Source organism: Pyrus communis, chromosome 13, assembly GCF_041283825.1.
Source record: "Pyrus communis isolate YQ-2024b chromosome 13, ASM4128382v1, whole genome shotgun sequence".
Taxonomy (NCBI): domain Eukaryota; kingdom Viridiplantae; phylum Streptophyta; class Magnoliopsida; order Rosales; family Rosaceae; genus Pyrus; species Pyrus communis.
In genome coordinates, this window is record NC_142577.1 from 20,193,115 (window position 1) to 20,212,981 (window position 19,867).

Genomic DNA, 19,867 nt, shown 5'->3' on the forward strand with positions numbered 1-19,867 from the left:
AAACGTTGGCAGGCTTGGGATGGTGATATTATAGTTACTATCAAATATGATCCAGCAGGCTAGCCTCTGTGCAAGTATAAAAGAACAATTCACCTTGTTAAACAAATAAGGCCAAGAACAATTCCAATGGCATTTTCCGATTTTGTATTCTATGTTTTTTAAAGTCCTAAAAGAAATTAGGTGCTAGTCGAGCGGCGGAATGAGGCCTATCATCTAGGCGGATTTAAGCAAACCTTCTTTTTTTTTTTTTTTTTTTTTTTAACAAACAATATTATTTATGCTAAGGAGGTGCAGTAATGGGCTAAGCCTCACAATGCGCTAGCAATAATGTAGTTCAAATTCTCTTTTGGCGAGAATCAAATTCAAAACCTCTCACTTACCCGTGCAAATGAATATCACTAGACCGTAATACTAAATAGCTTAAGCAAACTCGTTTTATATTTTATAAATAAGTGTATATTTATACTTAAAAATATGTAACTGTATTGGGATACATAAACTTTTTTTATTTTAATTTTATTATTATTAAGGGGATGGGAAGGGTTTAAAACTATTACAATAATATAGGAAAGTGGGGAGTTTCGAACCGTGACGCTGAGTAGAAACCCAACACCTTATCCACTAAGATATTGGACCACATGCAAAATTGGGATATGTAAATTGAAAAATAGAATGATATATAGATTAGAAAATTTTAGAACATATTGAAACATGGGCAACCATATATAACGAGTGTTCATCCAAGTATTCAATAATTCTCTTACAAGTTATTAAAATAAATCAAATGTAAAATTAAAATTATCTATTTTTTATGTACGTGAAAGTTGCGACCTAAGTGAGTGTCTAGGCGGGCGCCTTTCTTAATTTCAAATCCATTAATTAATTGGAGTGGTGACCAGCCGCTTAGTTCCTAGACAGATTTTTATAACTTTGTGTTTGCCATTGTGCTACATTTGAAGCAGAATCTCTACTCATACTTTTTTCGTACATTATAACTCGTACAAATTTCTACGTCTTACGCTGCAGTCTCGGTTTGATTCGGCGGTTTACGCCAGAATTCTACTTGTTCTTCAAAACTACCCAGTATAGCAGATTGGTTTGAATCACTAAGCCGGTCTGCAAAAAGATTGTAATAGGCCTGAGGATTTACACTGTCCAATACTCTGACCAGTTTCCGTTGATTTTCGTCAATCAAAAGCTGTCCATCTCTGGATTCAACACCTTCGGCATAAACTTTGATGGGCTTCGCTTGGAAGGTTTGATTCAGATGGGAATCACCAGCTAGGAGAACGGCACCAAGAATTTCCCCCAAGAAAGTTTGCTGCAGCAGAATATAACATATGAGAAGTGAGAAAGTAAGTTGTCAGACTGTAAATCTAGGCCGTTAATCAGGTGGATTGTTGCCCGAATGTGCAAGTCTGGCAGTACAAGTCCGGCAAAAGAACAGTACCCATTAAACCAGTACAGAAATATAGAAAAACAATGCATAAGTCAGGCATGTGGTCTTAGACAAGAAGCTTAGTTACCATGTGATGATATCTATGGTGCAATTGCTGCAACCGGTAGAGCCTTGACAGCAACCGCCGGACAAAAAGGGCCTCGGGTGTCTTCTTCTTCCGGCGCATCAGTACTAAGATTTTGGAAAACGAACCAACTTCGCGTTGGATGCTGAGGGGAATGAGTGTGATGTTAAGTGAGGACTCAAACACTGTCTTTGCAGCCAAGGGGTCAAGAAACATATTGAACTCTGCATATTCATTGGAAGGAATAGTAAACACATTTCCTTTGTCCTTGTCATTGCTGCTGACATGCCCTCCAACAATATATACATCCTGCAATTAGCAAACATTGGCATCATTGCTGCAAATATTGATGTGATGAAATTACTTTAGTCTAAAGAAGGATTCTCAATTGCACTATTCAAATGAATAGTGATTTGGTGTGAATTTCAACTTATTTACATATCTGCCATAGGCTCTCTCTGCTGCTAATCTTGATGCACACATGTTGATGATCGTGGGAAGGGAAGAACGATGGTAAATATGACTAAGATCAAGGAACTTACCTGTATTAAAGAGACGATGTTCTTTTTCGATAAGATAATCTTAGCTAAATTAGTCAAGGGTCCATTGGTCAATATGGTAATCTTGGATCCAGGTTCCAGTGTTTTCACCAGAGTCTCACAAACCTCCAATGCCAGTGGTTGTCTGAGCTCAGGGTGATCTGTATCCTTAGGGGCTCCGTGTTCTAAAGAAATTTCTGTTGTATACCTGGTAAAAAGTACTTAAGATTTCAGTCTCGGTCTATCTAAAGAAACACACGATTGCTATGCTCACCAAATTCGTTTACCAAGTTCTGTTCACTACTCAAATTTGGGTCTACTTTTGACCTCATTAGATACTGACACATTATTTGATGAATGACCGAAAAGTAATACCTTCGTGGGCTTCGTGGCAAATCGCGAGCAAGGCCGTAGAGAGTGTCTGAGTCCAGCAATCCACCGTTGCCATGAGGGATGGCCTGTTGGTATTTGCAGCCTCCAACAGCAGGGAAAATTGGATCAGACTGGTTCGTAGCAAATACTTCTCCAAGACCTACAGGGATGTCATCACGGCCCATCATATGCAGCAAGTCATAAATCACATCTATTGTTGCAGCATTTGCCCAGCCTGTTGGGCTCACTATTATTGCCTGGAACCACACACAAACAGGTTTTGCTCATAGTACGGAAATCGATGACAAATTAAGCTGCTCTTTGGAGCTTTTTTGGGCCAATGTAATGTCCCGAAAAAGTGGGGGTTTTTCGAAAATAAGCCCCTTAATTCACGCTTTAAACATTAGGAGTTGCTGGCGACTAAACTAGTTAAGTTACAAAGAGAAGAAGAAGCAAAAAACTACCCTGAGATTAATCACTTGAATAGGTACTTTGAGGAGGTAGAAGAGAGCTGCAAAGTCTCCAGCACTCATATCCATGTCAAAGACAACAGGTTTACCAAGTTTTTTGTCTGCAAATTCTGGTTTATATGTCACTTCCTTGTAAAATGGAAATTGTGTAGTTAAATTGAATCTCCCTTTCTGATTGGGGTTGTTCAGAACCTGCAAAATCAATTGGAAAAGAGTTTGACATTTTGTCGAAAACTTTCAAAGAAAGGGGAAAAAAAAAAAAAAAAAAAAAAAAGGTTGATTGAGAAAAGGAACTTTTACTGGGGTTAATTACCTCCAGGAAGCTTACGAAGAATTCTCTGTTAAGTGGGCTTTGAGGGTCCTGATTTGGTTTGGCTTTTGTAGCAACAAGCACAGACACAGCCTCTGATCCTGTTACTTCTTCTGTATAACCATCCTGTTGGATTGTGTCGAAATAGGAAGTTAATCACCATTTCACGAAAATCATATGTGAACATGAGAGTTGTTGTTAATTAAATGAATATAGGAAAGAAAATTATAGCTTTCCCTTAATCTAAACACACTTAAGATTTTAAAACAAAATCAAGTTTATAAAGATTATAACATAAGCAAGCAATTTTTCTCTAGTGCAGTTATCCGCATTTTTGTAGAACGTAGATATATCATCGATAAACTTCACTGCACTTTACCTTAAATGATAATTGTGTTAGTTAAGCTTATAACCACTAAGCATCTCTAAGAGATGCAGTAAAACAACCAAAACTCTTTTTAAATAGCCAAACTCAAAAATTCATCTCTAAGAGAATTTGTAAAAGAGTCACTATTATATAAAAATAACTATTCACTTTCTATATATTAAAAAAGTAATAAAACTCAAAGGTGGACCCTGGAGCATAAAAAGAAGAGAGAGAAGGTTATTTTAGAAAACGAATGGGCTGAGTTTGAATTGTTAATAATAAATTATTCAAAGTCTGTTAAAATAGAGAGTGTTGTTTGAAATGAAAAGTTAAACTGAGTAGCTAAATAGTGTTTTGACACTATTCACTTATTAGTTTAACAAAAATTTAGAATTTCTCTTGGAGATGCTCTTAAGGCCTCATTTGGTTTCTATAATTGGATTGAATGAAGAAATCGACGCCAAATTCTAAATCTTGTCCAAGTTATGAAGAAGATGGATTATCATGAAGAAAACAAATTTCTTCGAATCCTCACAAAATGATAGGTCTCGGAAGGATAAGTTTCCTTCATGGCTAATCTCTATCTTCTACCTTGGACGAAAACTTAAAAGTTGGCACCTATTTCTTCATTCAACAAACATTAAATCTAGTGAATTTATCCAATCCTATTCAATCCCAGACGCCAAATGAGGCATTGGAGATTATATTTTAGAAGTTGTAAACTGGAAGGCAAGTTACCCTGCATTTCCCTTTGCCATTCTCCCCAATGCAAAATGGATCTCTTAGTCCCTTTTGAACATGACCACTATGCACACCATTCTTGTCTAAGTTGAACTTTGGAACTTTGACGCCATCAAAGAAAGGATTAGAGCCATCAGTTACTCCATAAGGTTCATTTGAAGTAATCACAGTTATATTCATATACTCCATTTCCGCAAATTCATTTTCTCCATTAGGGTTATTCAAGTTGTTTCGCATGATTGATACCGCCACACCAGCTGTAAATGAATCCCACATGAAATAGCTCTGAAAATAGTCACATTGTATCATATCAGATCATTTGATTCATTAAAAATAGATGCAAATTGTGTTAAACACAGAAAAATCTAATAATCGTGGATGTACCGTGTAGAATTGTTTGTCAAACCAAGTATCACGAGCCATTTTCAAGGACTGGAAGACATATTGTGCCTCATATGTGTTCTGGCTCTTCTCAAAGGCCTCAAAGAAGTTTTGACTAACGGGAATGGTGTTTGTTGCATCCAGAGGAACAAGGGTGACTGAAATCCCAGAATGTATAACCTGAAATATATATTAACTTCTTTGTCAAAAAATGCGACCACTTACAAACCCGGAAAATGTTCTCTTCTCAAAGTGCCAGACAACATAAGTATTAGACTAGAGTGTGAATCTGAACCATTAACCAAGTTAGTTATTGCTCGAAGGTGTGAATCTGATCACAATAATTCGTCTACTATACATACTAAATAAATGTTCTCTTGTCAGACTGTGAATTTGAACCATTGGTTATGTTGACGGCCATTTGTTAAAATGTGAGGTCCAAATTCACCGTCTGACAATGATTTTGCTGCCGAAAAAATACATTGAACTATAGTACTACCTGGTATGCAGCAAAGGGATCACCAAGGAAATTGAACTCAGCATAAGGATTACTTGTGTAGTCTGTGAAGACATTGCCAGGATCACCACACTGCCGAGGAACACAGGGCGTAGAATTTTCCGGGCAACAACCAGTAGGGTTTTTCGATCTCACACCACCACCCATGACATAAATGTGCTCAACATTCTTCTTTAGGTGTGGATTGTTCATAAGGAAAAGGGCAAAGTTTGTGTGTGCTCCTATCAGAAATACAGTAATGGGACCTGCAGATATGTTGTCAATCATCACTTGCTGAGCAGTAGGTTGTCGAAAGGGAATATATCTCCTGCTCCCCTAATTTCATTTACAAAAAAGAAAAGAAAAAAAAGAAAAATTTCTGAGCAAAATATAGAATTAATGTAACACCAAAAATGAACAAGGGAAACAGTTCTTCACTTGTTCATGTATGAATTTATCAGACAAGCTATCATGTAACACCATACTATAGTACTGTTCTTCCATAACACTATAATTGTTATCAACTAGTCATATTATATCGATACTATCTTTATATGTTGTTGATATATATCTATATCCTTTATATGTTGACGATAAATATCGGTATGTTAATAGCCTCAGAGAGTCTTTATGTGATATAAATCAAGTATCGGTATGTTGATATTGTTGTTTAGTACAGTAATATAATGCTCATCAGAATTTCTCCCTATTAGCTTAAATGTAGGACTGTTTTTATTTTCAATGTGAAGCCACTTGGGTCACTATATTTCAAGCCAAATATTTAACTTTGAGAAATGATTCTTACGTGCCATTTTTTTATCTCATTCACTTCATTCTATATTAGAAAAATAGTTTTAAACAGGTATATGCAGAAGAAGAAAAATGGTTTAAGAAACAAGGAGTAACACCACTTCGCAACAAGTTCTACAAGACAGACTCAAAGTGAAGAAAAAAGAAGAAGAGAAATATATAAGAAAAATACAGCTTAAAATTACTCTTTACATTATTTTTACCTGGGGGAGGAAAGATTTTCTGAGGCCAAAATTAGAATCAATATCCAATCGACCTCTAGCACCTACAGGAATGGCTTGTCTGTATCTGCATCCTCCTGCTGTCGTAGTCCCCTGAAGTTAATTATTTTTAAAAGTAATATAAATTGGTGTCAATAATTAAGCATAATTATGATTTATATATGAATTTAGATATATATAATTTGTTCATGCCTGTTCAATAATTGGAAGATATCCACCGACATTTGGCAAAATTGTACCATCTTCTTTGATCCCACCTTCACCACCCACTCCAACTGCCACGTCATCACGCCCCATCATGTATAAAATGTCATAGATTTGATGCACAGCATGCCCAGGATTGGTCCAAGCATTTGCATTTACAGTCACTGCCTGTGGTAAAACAAATCTACAGTGCTATAACTACCAAAGTTACAGGAAACAACAATGATTTATTTATTTATTTTTACTTTGTTCAATAAAAAAAATTTTCTAATTTGTGTAGAAGGAGAGACTAATTTAGGTGCAAGGAGTGGAAACTGTAGGAATATATTTTTAGTGATTCACTTTGACATAAAGGAAATAAAAGTTGTTACATGTCGTTTGACCAAAAATATTTTTTTTTTTAATTAATTACACATATTTTCAAACATAGAATCCATTCAACTGTATGAATCATTTGACTCGGTCCTCAAGGACTCATAGTGGTATCAACTATAACTTTTGCTAAAGCCATTAAAAAGAAAAAACAAGTTCTGCATCTTCAAAGCCAATTATATGAATTAAATCAACAACATTAGTTCGATGAGTTAAGCTGGTGATCATCACTTGCTTATATTTATAAGGCAAGAAATGAATATAATATTATATATGTATATATATTTTATTGTTTATATAAAATCATTCATATATACATGCATGCAGCATGCATATATGCATACATATACAGTTATTCTCTGGATACATCGAAGAGACGTGTAGAGAGCTCTAAGCATTTGCAGATTTGGAAAGCTTAGCTTGACAAACCCAACTTATAGCCTTGAGTACTTTTTGGCCAAAAAAATTTGGAGCATGAATGAACACAAACAATTGATGATCATGGATATTGGATGATGAACTCACCTCCAACTCAAACTCTGATCTGTTAAGTTTCAAGATGTACAAGAGACCGAAGAAATCATCGGTATCAACATCTGTATCGAAAAGAATCCGGTGAGGCCTGCCTTCCACAGTCCGCAAATTGCTAGCTCCAATCACAACCAATACTGATCCCACAACAACTAGCATCTGTACCAACCAATCAAAACGTTTCTGCTTCTGCAACAACATTTCTGTTTCTTAATTTCAAACCAAACCCAGAAATATTTTTCCCTCCAAACTACAAAGATATGATACTTTAATACTGGTTGGAGTTAATCCTGCAACTTAACTATGGGAAGAGATTTACAGAATCAGAGAGATACTGGTCGAGAGAGCTTTAGAAATATTAATGATGAAGGTATATATGTATGGGATGGAACACACGTCACACACGCCGGAGGCACGTGAAGAACGAGAAGTGTTAGAATAGTCTTTAATTAATTTGGAATCATCTTCGTAATTATTGTATGTATTATCAAAATATAATTTCTTATTATAATTAGTATAAGATTCTTACTGATTTTATGTAACCATGTATTATAATATTTTGCACGAATTAAATAAAAAATCATATTTATTCATAGTATCACTCGTCTAGATTTTCTCATGTACTAGGGTTTTTAGGCCATCTCCAACCAAAGGGTCTAAAGGGTCAGATGGTCGAAAATAGCCTGAAAACTGTCTCCAACCGAGGCCCAGGCCAAAGGGCTCGTAGGCCTCACTGGACAAAAAAGGGCCAAAGGGCCAACCAGCTAGCCTAAGGCCATCTCCAACCGAAGGGTCCAGAGGGCCTAAAATAGACCGAAAATCGTCTCCAACCGAGGCTTAAGCCGGAGGGCTTGTGGGCCTCATGGAATCTGAAAGGGTCAAAGGGCCAAAGGGTTGGCCACGTGCAACCAGCCCCGGGCTGGCTTGAAATTTTTGAAGTAGTGTCGGTTTTCCTGTCGGTTATAATCGACAGAAATAAGGGAAATGGTGTCAGTTATAACCGACACAAATATGGAAAATTTTGAAATAAACGGCTATCTGACAGCAGTAGTGTCGGTTATAACCGACACAAATATGGAAAATTATGAATATAACGGCTAGTTGACGTCAGTTATCCGTTATTTTTTAATTTTTTTTTTTTTACAAATTTTTTAATTTTTTTTTTTAATTCTATTTGTTTCCTATAACTTCCTAAGCCATTATACAATAATAAATTAAATTAAGTAACATGAAACAACATTAAATGTAAATAATAAATTATGTTTGGCCTTATGGCTATTTGGCCTTCGGTTGGAGACGATTTTTTGTGACAGGGCTAAAACGAGCCCTATGGCCCTTTGGCCCTCGGTTAGAGATGGAAGCAAATATGATCCTATATTGTTCATTAAAATATTCATTTCTTGGAGGGCCAGAGGGCTAAAATGAGCCCTTTGGCCAGCCCTCGGTTAGAGATGGCCTATGCCCTCAGGCCCTCCAGGATATTAATATTTTAATGAACAGTACATGGCCATATTTGCCTCCATCTCCAACCGAGGGCCAAAGGGCCATAGGGCTCGTTTTAGCCCTGTCACAAAAAACCATCTCCAACCGATGGCCAAAAGGCCATAAGACTAAACATAATTTATTATTTAAAAACTACAACTTAAATTCAAATCCAACGGCAAAATGACGTCAGCTAGCCGTTTGATTTGAATTTTTTTTTTTTTTTTGCTATAAATAGGGTGGATATTGGGCTATAATTCACACAACTTTGAATTTAATCTATTTCAATTCAATCTCTTTCAATTCAAGTTTGCAATGAATTCCAACTTTGGATCCTCTTTGAATTCCAACTGGGGGTCCTCATCCAATTTGAAATTGGAAGCAAAATGCGAGCAAATGAGACGAGAAGATGAGGAGTCTGATGAAGAAGTTCAAGTAAGGCGTAACAAACAAAATAGAGCAGTAGCCATGGCTACGGCCATGGTGTGTCAGCCAACTGAGGAATAACCTCAATGGGGTGGCTCTATTGCTGGTCATTCTTACAAACCATGAAACAGAGCGATGACGCATGCCAATCTAATGAACGAGAGGGTGGAGTTGAGAAAATTTAGACTCCATCATGATGTATTGCATCATATTACACAATATGATAGTGGAGGATGAGCGAGATGGGTATATTGATGGAGAGTCCGATGACGACCAAGAAGATCCAAATAGGTTAAGAAGGGCTCGTGCAAAAATATATGATCGGCCCAATTTGCCTTTCAATCCAAGAACTGATAGTATCTCTATAAATGAGTACATGAGGCACTATAAAATGATACATTCTCCTGCCACAAACAATTACCTACAAGAGGATCTTGTTGCACATCTTTGGGCCAAAGGAGCATGAAGTAGGCGTTTAAGTTTTATGTTGTTAAATGTTTTTAAAAATGTTGTTTAAGTTTCATGTTGTTAAATGTTTTTTTTTTATGTTGTATAATTTGTATGTTGGTTAATGTTATTTAATGTTGTTTCATATTGTTTAATGTTGTTTCATGTTACTTAATTTAATTTAATGTTGTTTCGGGCTATTTTCGGCCCTCTGGCCCTCTAGACCCTTCAGTTAGAGATGGCCTAACCCAACCAACCCCAGGCGGGGCCACATGCTGACATCATATTTGATTTCTTTCTTTTTACAGTTTTTTTTTAAATTAAAAATTCTATTTTTTCTTCCTATAACTTCCTAAATCATTAAATAACATTAAGTAACATGAAACAACATTAAACAATATTAAATAACATTAAGTAACATTAATAAACATAAAAAAATATTTAACAACATGAAACTTAAACAACATTTTTAAAAACATTTAACAACATGAAAATTATTGACAATCCATAACATAAAATTATTGAGGTAATTTAATTTAAATAACCACAATAATTCAATTAAAATAATAAATTATGTTTGGCCCTATGGCCCTTTGACCCTCGATTGGAGATGAGTTTTTTTCACAAGGCTATGTTTGGCCTATTGTAACATCCCACATCGCCCAGGGGAGTGATCCTTATATGTTTATTTCCATCCCTACCTAGCACGAGGCCTTTTGGGAGCTCACTGGCTTCGGGTTCCATGGGAACTCCAAAGTTAAGCGAATAACGCGCGAGAGCACTCCCAGGATGGGTGACCCATCGGGAAGTTCTTGTGTGAGTTCCCAAAAACAAAACCGTGAGGGTGTAGTCGGGGCCCAAAGCGGACAATATCGTGCTACGGTGGTGGAGCGGGCCCGGGAAGTGGTCCCGCCCGGGCCGAGATGTGACACCTATGACCCTCTGGCCCCTCGATTAGAGATGATAAGAAATACGGCCCTACATTGTTCATTTAAATATTAATTTCATGGAGGACCATAAGGCTAAAACGAGCCATCTCGCCCTCTGTGACAACTCCTCCCTAGTTCTCACTGTAATTTCTTTTCCGTTTGTGTAATTTGATGATTTTACCCTTCTTTGGACAAAAGTGGAATTTGATGTGGACGTAGTTTTTCGACTGTTGTTTCTTTTTCCTGGTTTCATACTTAAAGTACTCGTCGTTACAAACGCGTGAGAGCGTGTTAGACTTATATCGGATCTGCAACGAAAAAGTTATGCACCGTTAAAGTACATTAATCACGGGTAATTTTGTACACGAGCGCACAAATTTACAATGTCGGAAACACTATCAAAGAGGTAGATATTGTCACATCCCAGTCTGGGCCCCTATCACATCCCGGGCTCGACTTCATCGTAGCACGATATTGTCTGTTTTGGGCCCCGACCACGCCCTCACGGTTTTGTTTCTAGGAACTCACATGAGAACTTCACAGTGGGTCACCCATCATGGGAATGCTCTGGCCCTCAACTCGCTTAACTTCGAAGTTCTGATGGAACCCGAAGCCAATGAACTCCCAAAAGGCCACGTGCTAGGTAGGGATATGAATATACATATAAGGATCACTCCCCTGGGCGATGTGGGATCTAACAATCCACCCCCTTAGGGGCTCGACGTCCTCGTCAGCACACCACGACCAAGGTTAAGCTCTGATACCAAATTGTCACATCTCGGCCTAGGCCCCCACCACATCCTGGCTCGACTTCACCATAGCATGATATTGTCTGCTTTGGGCCCCGACCACGCTCTCATGGTTTTGTTTCTAGAAACTCACACGAGAACTTCCCAATGGGTCACCCATCCTGGGATTGCTCTCGCGCGAACTCGCTTAACTTCGGAGTTCTTACGGAAGTCAAAACCAGTGAGCTCCCAAAAGATCTCGTGCTAGGTAAAGATGAGAATATACATATAAGATTTACAGGATCCACTCCCTTGGACGATGTGGGATGTTACAGATATTGTACATTAAAAATTGTACAAAATCCTTCCCTTCCTTAATTGGTGGATCTGGTCCCCCTATCTTCAACAACTAATTAAATTATTCAATTTGATTTTTTCCACCAATCCCTCGCCACCACTCATTTTTCCCTAATTTTCTTCTTCACCAATCAATTGTTTTCCCTCTCTCACTAACGCCCAATCAGAAAACAAGTTCCATTTATGTTCCACCAATTAGAAACTAAGCAAACATTTCTCTCATCTCTCTTTCTCCCTGAAGACCCCATTTCACACTCTCACTCTGCAACTCTCTCAAACAGACACCAAAACACACAAATGTGGCTTGAAAACCATACCTTCAAACTTGTCTCACCTCCACGAACACAGTCGTACCCCCAGATCACAATTTGGACGAGTTTTGACTCGCCAACTCTGAAGGTTCAACTCGGCTCAGTTTTTCCCCAACGAGTTACAAGCGAGTTACAAGTTTTTAAGAAGTCTAAAGGTCTCCACTCAACTCCCCAAGGTCTTTAGTGAAGGGTTGAAGAAGATACAACCTCGAAACACAAGGTTTGGAGAAGTCGGAGTTTAACCCAAACCTTTCGAGCCATTTTTAGGCCACCTCCATCCAGTTTTTGGACTTCCAAAATGTACAATCGTGTTCTACTCATCATAAGCTTCATTTCCATTTAAATTTTGTGAAAATAGGTTGAGAAATGAGCAAGTTATGAAGTTTTGAAATTTTACCCAGAAACCGGCGAAGATTTCTAGATTTCCGACGAGTTCAGACTGCAGCGACCTACGAGGACCACCGGAAAAGACGATGGAATATTCTTTCAACTCTGATGGAATATCCTAATGGCGCCAGGTAACACCGTTACCATTTAACGGAATGTCCCGTCACTTTAACGGAATATTCTTAATAGCCATTACGGCCTCTGTCAGTCTCTACCACCGCATGGTGGCGCGTCTGGCCTCCGATTGGCTTTCTGTCAATTTGTGTAGGTTTGTGACATTGAGTAGATCGATTTCATATATTTAAACCCTATGTTTGAGCAAACTATGAGAGTTTTATTTAAGTTTCCATATATGTGTTATTAAACTAATTGCATTAGTAGTTTCACCTATAGGGGAAATGTATCCCGATGATGTATGGGGTCAAACAAGGCTCGGAGGCTTCGTTCCTACTGTGTATTTGTGAGTGGGCACTTTGTTTACGTGTGTGTGTGTATACCTTATAGTTTCCATAAATGCCTTTAAATCGATTTATGCATTTTATGCCATGATTTATTTAATTTCGAAAATGTTGTTGTTTTGTGGTTGAGATTTACATATTGTCATGGCATATTCATATGTATTTTACTTGCTCATAAATGTTGCACTATTATGAGATGCTAAAACAATCCTACGAGATACGCAGGTAAGTTTAGGTAAGTTATTATATTGTTGCAATCATAGAATCATTATGGCATGCATATATTCATGTAGTGCTCATCATTGCTGCACTCGATGTTAGTGCTCCCGCCCTGGGTCAGGGCCAATCCTTCACATGATGTTCATCTCCGCACCGCAAGCTCGTCTTGAATCCAAGTAGGTGCTAGCCTTGTCATACAGGTTGCATTAGGCGACTCCAACTCATAGGTGACCGCGCATAGCGCTAGCCTTCACGTGATCGTAGCACTACATCGTCTATTATTACACCTAGCCCTGTTATACAAGTCACATTAGGTGACTCCGACTTGTGTGTTAGCATAGATTGATGAGTAATAGGTGCAATCGTACATGTCACATTAGATGACTCTAACTGACATAGTCACTTAGATTGTGGAGCACATGCTTATATTTATATTGCTGTTGACTTATTGTGTTGTGGCATACTTTTGTATTTTACTGTTGGCATGCATTTGATTTCATACTTATACGTAGTATGATTTTCTAGAAGTTATACATGTTTTACAGCGAGGGGTTAGTATGTTCTGAAAATAAATGGATTTTGAAAACCTTTGTTTTTTTGCCCACTCACCCTTCTGTTTTTCGCCCCTCCAGGTTTTGGTAACTGAGCTTACATATCGACGATGACTCATGGAAAATCTCGGTATAAGTGGTTTATCTTCAGTGGTATAACTTTTACCATATTTGCTGTATTGTTCTTATACTCTGACGTCACATGTGAAATGGGTTCAATCCCGCACACCAGCGCACTCTTTTGATTAGGCACTTTTTGGTTTAATTTGATTCACATTTTCCACATCACTACACTTTATGGCTTCGTCACCTTCCAAGTGTCGGCCAGCACAGCTCGATTCGGAGTCCTAGTGGACATTCCAAGTTGGGGTGTATCACCCTCCTTTGGTTGAAGATGGCCTTGCTTTCTCCCCCCTTGATGTCCAATCCAACACCAAATAAAAAAACAAAAAAAACGCATGAATGGCTGGTTACACTCTACTAAACCAATTGCATTTTATTACGTAAGTGTCAGTTTCTTTTTCAAAGTCTTCCCCAACCACTAAGGTCATCTCCAACTGAAAGGTTCAGAGGGCCGAAAATAGCCCGAAAATAGTCTCCAACCGAGGACCAGGCCAAATGGCTCATGGGCCCCACTGGACAAAAAGGGGCCAAAGGGCTAACCGGCTGGCCCAAATTAGTCAGCCAGCTGGCCCCAGGCAGGGCTGAAATTTGAATTTGCAACAGCTAGTTGCTAACATCAGCTAGTCGTTATTTTTATTTTTATTTTTACGGTTTTTTTAATTTTTTTAATATGTTTTAAAAATTGTAAAAATTCTTTTTTTTTCCCCTATAACTTATAAACCATTAAACATTATATAACATTAAGTAACATGAAACAACATTAAATAACATTAAACAACATAAAAATTATACAACATAAAAAAAAATTAAAAAAAAAACATTTAACAACATGAAACTTAAACAACATTTTCAAAAACATTTAACAATATAAAATTTAAAATGCCTACTCCATGCTATTTTTGGCTCAAAGATGTGCAACAAGATCATGTTGTAGGTACTTGTTTGTGGCATGGGTACGTATCATTCTATAGCGCCTCATCTACTCATTTATAGAGATACTACTAGTTCTTGGATTGAAAGGCAAATTAGACCTATCATATATTTTTGCACGAGCCCTTCTTGACCTATTTGGATCGTCTTGGTCATCATCAGACTCTCCATCAATATACCCATTTCGCTCATCCTTCACAATCATATTGTGTAATATGATGCAAGACATCATGATGGAGTCCAAATTTTCTTGACTCCACCCTCTTGTCGGTTCGCTGATAATCTTTCACCATACTTGTAGAATACTGAAAACTTTCTCAACATCTTTCCGGTATGCATTTTGGTGTAAGGTAAACAACTTTTTGGCGTCATTCCTAGGGTTTGGAATTACTTGGACAAGTGTTGCCCACTTTGGGTAGATGTCATCTGCCAAGTAATACCCCATATTGTACTGACAGTCGTTAATGTAGTAGTCAAGTTGAGGTGCTTTACCTTCCGTCAGGCTATTAAAGAGGGGTGAACGCCCAAGTACTATAATGTCATTTTGGGATCCAAGGACTCCAAAGAAAGCATGTCAAATCCATGTGTCACTCGAGGCAACCGCCTCTAACACAATAGTTGGCTTTCTCGATTTTCCGCAGAAGCCTCATTTCCATCCGGTGGGACAATTTTTCCAATCCTAATGCATGCAGTCTAATGGCCTTATCATGCCCGGAAACCCACGGTCTTCAGCTTTGTGAATGAGCCGATCTAGACCTTCTTGATTTGGCTCGCGAAGGTACTCGTCTTTGTAAACCTGAACAATTGTGACACAGAATTGTTCAAGAGTATCAAGGTATGAAGACTCAGACATCCATCAAATCAACTGGGGAGCCATAAGCCATCATTCGAAGTACAACAGTAACCTTTTAATGAGGTGAGAAACTAGGGCGGCCTACTTTGTCCTGCTTCTGTCGAAAGTATGGATTGACCTGCTGGACATCACAAAGTACACGCTTGAATGATGCCTCATCCGGATGCGACGTCTGAAATCCTCTTTTGTGTACATCGAGTTAGGGTTGAAGTAGTTGTTCATCAGATTGGCATATGTCATCACTCTGTTTCGTGGTTTGTAAGAGTGACCAGCAACAGAGCCACCCCATTGAGGCTGTTGTGCAGTTGGCTAACACACCATGGCCGCAGCCATGGTTGCTGCTCTGTTTTGTGCATTGCGCCATGCTTCATCTTCTTCATCAGACTTCTCATATTCTCGTCTCATCTGCGCCCATTTTTCTTCCAATTTGGAATTGGATGAGGACCCCCAGTTGGAATCCAAAGAGGATCCAAAGTTGGAATTTATTGCAAACTTGAATTGAAAGAGATTGAATTGAAATAGATTGAATTCAAAGTTGTGTGAATTATAGCCTAATATCCACCCTATTTATAGCCCCAAACAATTCAAATCTAACAGCTAGCTGACGTCACTTAGTCGTTGGATTTGAATTTGAATTGTAGTTTTTAAATAATAAATTATGTTTGGCCCTCGATTGGAGACAAATTTTTGTGACAGGGCTAAAACGAGCCTTATGGCCATTTGGCCCTCGGTTGGAGATGGTAAGAAATATGGCCATGTACTATTCATTAAAATATTAATTTCTTGAAGGGCCAGATGGCTAAAATGAGTCATCTGGCCAGCCTTCGGTTGGAGATGGCCTAAAGTCTTCCTAAACAGTGGCAGTGCTACCCTTTCAAATTTAACATGAGTTCATATTCTCCTATCCATGTTTTTTAGTTGTTTAATTGTAACAATTCTTTTTCGCAAAAATTGTAACAATTTTTTTAAGAGACAAATGTACTAGTTTGATTCGACTATATCGACACCACCATTTTGGCTGGTGAAAATGCTATTACTTCATTAACAAAACTAAAATTTTCAAATTTGTTAACCAAATAATATGTTAGCACGCATGTTTAGTAAATAACAAAAATATGTGCACATATGAGAATTTTATTAGACTATGTCAAGGACAATTTAATTTCGTCGGGATTGTGTTTCCCTCTTTTTGACAGGGTCGGAGAGAGGATTTTTGGTCCGCCAAACAGAGTGATGTGCCAATATCATATTCAGTTATCTTATATATAACAGCCCAATGAACAATATTTTTTAGGGTCACAAAGCTTCATAAAAAAGTGGATAGAAATGCCCCTCAAACAAAAAACTTCAAAAGCAGTTCAAAATAATGCATCAAATGTGGCAGGGGTATTTTTGTTATTTTAACAGTATTTTTAATAATTAATTTTTTTTGTACATTTTTTTTAATAATTAGTACTTCACAACATGCTAGTAATAATGTGATTCAATCAGTTGTCCATTAAATATTATTTTCTCTATTTTTAAACACGTTCAAAACATCTTAAGAGGCGTGTAATGTCAGTTATAAAAAAGGTCTTTCGCACGCGCATAATAATGTGATTAAATTAGTTGTCAAATGATTGTTTTTTTTTTTTTTTAACAAACGATATTTACACTAAGAGGGAGGGGATGTGCTTAACCTCACAATGGACTAGCAATAATGTGATTCAATCAGTTATTTATTAAATATTATTTTCTCTATTCTTAATGTAAATTCAATACAAACCAATTTTATTATGTGAATTTAGCTGCTTTGATTGGTTTGGTTTATGAAGGGTTTCTTCTAGCATGATCTAAGATTATTCATTTACTTCAAATATTTGACTTTCTTTTTGTTAATTTATGCATATAAATACATTTAAAACGTGTAAGTCGCACGTAACATGCTGTGATTTAAAAAATGCCTTATGCACACACGTGAGCTCGTGCATAAAAGCTATTGTGTGTAAAATAATTAAGTTTCTTGGAGTGATAAACGTAACTCACGTAACCAAATCAAGTAGAATCAATATGCTCCCCCTATGCACTCTTTAGTTACAGCCATTTTTTGCTTTTCATGGTCAATTCTAGAGAAGCAATGAGCGTGGACAATGGATGTCCAATCGGTAAGTTTTGACTCTTTTACAAGGGACACTTGACATTCATAAGCAACTTTTCTCTTCAATCCATATTATTCCTTTTTCTTCTATAGTCTTTACCGATTGGGTGATTTTTTTTATGGCTAGTTTACTAATCTGTAATTAAAATGGGAGAAACTGAGTTAAGGAGGAATTGAATTGATAAAGAGTTGGAATAAAAATGAGTCAGAATTGAATTCATTGTTGGAAAATTTTATATTAAACTAAGCAACGGTTGGTGGTGTTGGGTTAATGTGAAGGACAATTTTGAAATTTTAGAAATAAGTGAGGGTAAAAATCTATTATGATTCCCCCAACAACCTGGAATTCAATTTCTGCTTAAATGTAGTGAATTCAAATTTTGGAGTTGGATTCCAAAATTCGAATGGGTCACACCAAATTTTTTATTCCCCAATATTTGGTAAATACTGGATTATCCAGTAATCAGAATTCAATTCCGTATTTTGATTCCGATTACCTTTATATAAACATGTCATTAGAATAATACTAGGCTACTCAATGTTTTGAAGGAAGAATATATAAAATAAGTTATTTTTCAATCACCAAACTGTATAAAACACATGGTCACGATTAATAAAAGTGTTACAAATTGTCTATCTATTTGTTGTAATTGATTGTGTAGACTCTGTCTTATTTAATAAGATGCGTTACATTTATTTCAATTTGTGTAAAAGATAAACAAACAAGCACTGGTAGGAATAATATATATATATATATATATCAAAGAAATAGGCCAAAAAAATTTTTTGTGGTCTTTTTGGTGACACGCTATTTTTAATGTCACCCTTGTAGTGAAAAAGATGTTAATTAAACTTCTGTGGTGAGACCTATTGACACACTCTGACCGAGATCAGGGCATGCTGGCCGTCACGTGAAGGTGACGTAACCATGTGCACAGTGCGGAAGCTAAGAATAATAATAAAACTATGAATAAATAAAAACCAAGCTATACACTACGTAAATAATATACATATGCAAGCGTAAGTGTGAAAAACAATGTTCAGAGCACGGAAGACCTAATGCAGTCCGGGAGAAACAACACTAAATAAACACACCCAAAGGTGGTCCTACACTGGTGATAATTTGTCAGATATGCCGTGAATCCCTCGAGAGCCAACAACAGAGCTATCCAAACTAGAACCTGGAGGAGCGCAAAACAGAAAGTGTGAGTGGGCAAAAACAAAGCTTTTCAAAATCATTTCAATATCAAAAGTACTAACCCCTTACTGTAAAACCTGTAGAAAATAGAATATGCACACATATATAACTCATGCACAGAAATATGCCACGTCGAATGCCTCTACATAGAAATGCAAGTACTCAAGTAACGTCAAATCAATGCCATGAAATCTGTCAGCCGAAGTCACCTAACATGACCTGTACAGCTGAATCTAGAGCTCAAATCTCCAACTCACTAACTATACCTGCACACGAGTCGGAACCACCTAAAGTGGTCTGTACGACAGGACTGGGTGTAAATAAATACGCTCAAGTGCTACGATCACGTGAAGACTGGGCGAATAATCACGGGTCACCTATGAGTCGGAACCACCTATAGTGGTCTGTACGACAGGACTATGCATCTAACTTGGATCCAAGATGATCGTGTGGTGCGGGAAGTGAACATCACGTGAATGACTATGCCCTACTCTGGGAAAGAGCACTAACACCGGGGGTGCAAGTTATGAGCTCTCTATGCATCTCAAATCACTACTAAACATAAACATAAACCATAACTTACCTGGCACTTACCTGTGCGTCCGCATCACCAAACATATGTATATATGCAACTAATAATGCATAATTAAACGAGCAAACATAATGCATGGCATATAAACATATAAACGTTTAATTTCATTTTTTGGGAAAATCACAAGTATATAGGTATATACAGAAAACCAAAAGCCCACTCACTGGTATGTAGAAGGGTCGTAACCCCCTTACCTCGAGTGACTGCGCTTGTCCTCGGGATAGGTCTCACCTATATGCGAAACAACTATAAAAAGGTTAATTTAAAGCACATAACCCAAACTAGGTAAAAACTTCTCATACAATGCTCAAATGAGGTGTGTGAATACACCAACGTGATCTACTTAACCTCACGAACATCCCCATATTTTTAAAATAATTTTCTGACACCGCACGTGCCCCC

At 37.4% G+C, this 19,867-nt stretch overlaps 1 protein-coding gene across 1 annotated transcript; it reads right to left on the reverse strand.

The window, feature by feature from the left end:
* Positions 1-704: 704 nt before the first annotated feature.
* LOC137736168 (nucleoside hydrolase 3) lies at positions 705-7,682 on the reverse strand. The gene is made up of 12 exons (XM_068475493.2): positions 7,332-7,682; positions 6,423-6,602; positions 6,213-6,323; positions 5,203-5,535; positions 4,707-4,883; positions 4,320-4,607; positions 3,218-3,340; positions 2,899-3,096; positions 2,438-2,691; positions 2,066-2,270; positions 1,527-1,832; positions 705-1,321 (listed from the first exon to the last, which is right to left on the reverse strand). The coding sequence occupies exons 1-12, from the start codon at positions 7,536-7,538 to the stop codon at positions 1,016-1,018; spliced, it is 2,688 nt and encodes an 895-aa protein (XP_068331594.2). The 5' UTR covers positions 7,539-7,682; the 3' UTR covers positions 705-1,015.
* Positions 7,683-19,867: the final 12,185 nt, after the last annotated feature.

Excerpts from the sequence above, each read along its gene's own strand:
- LOC137736168 (XM_068475493.2), bottom strand. The coding sequence starts at position 7,538 with ATGTTGTTGCAGAAGCAGAAACGTTTTGATTGGTTGGTACAGATGCTA. Across the intron at positions 5,536-6,212 it reads GAAAATCTTTCCTCCCCCAG|GGGAGCAGGAGATATATTCC; the intron begins GTAAAAATAATG and ends AAATGAAATTAG. Across the intron at positions 2,271-2,437 it reads TTGCCACGAAGCCCACGAAG|GTATACAACAGAAATTTCTT; the intron begins GTATTACTTTTC and ends ACTTTTTACCAG.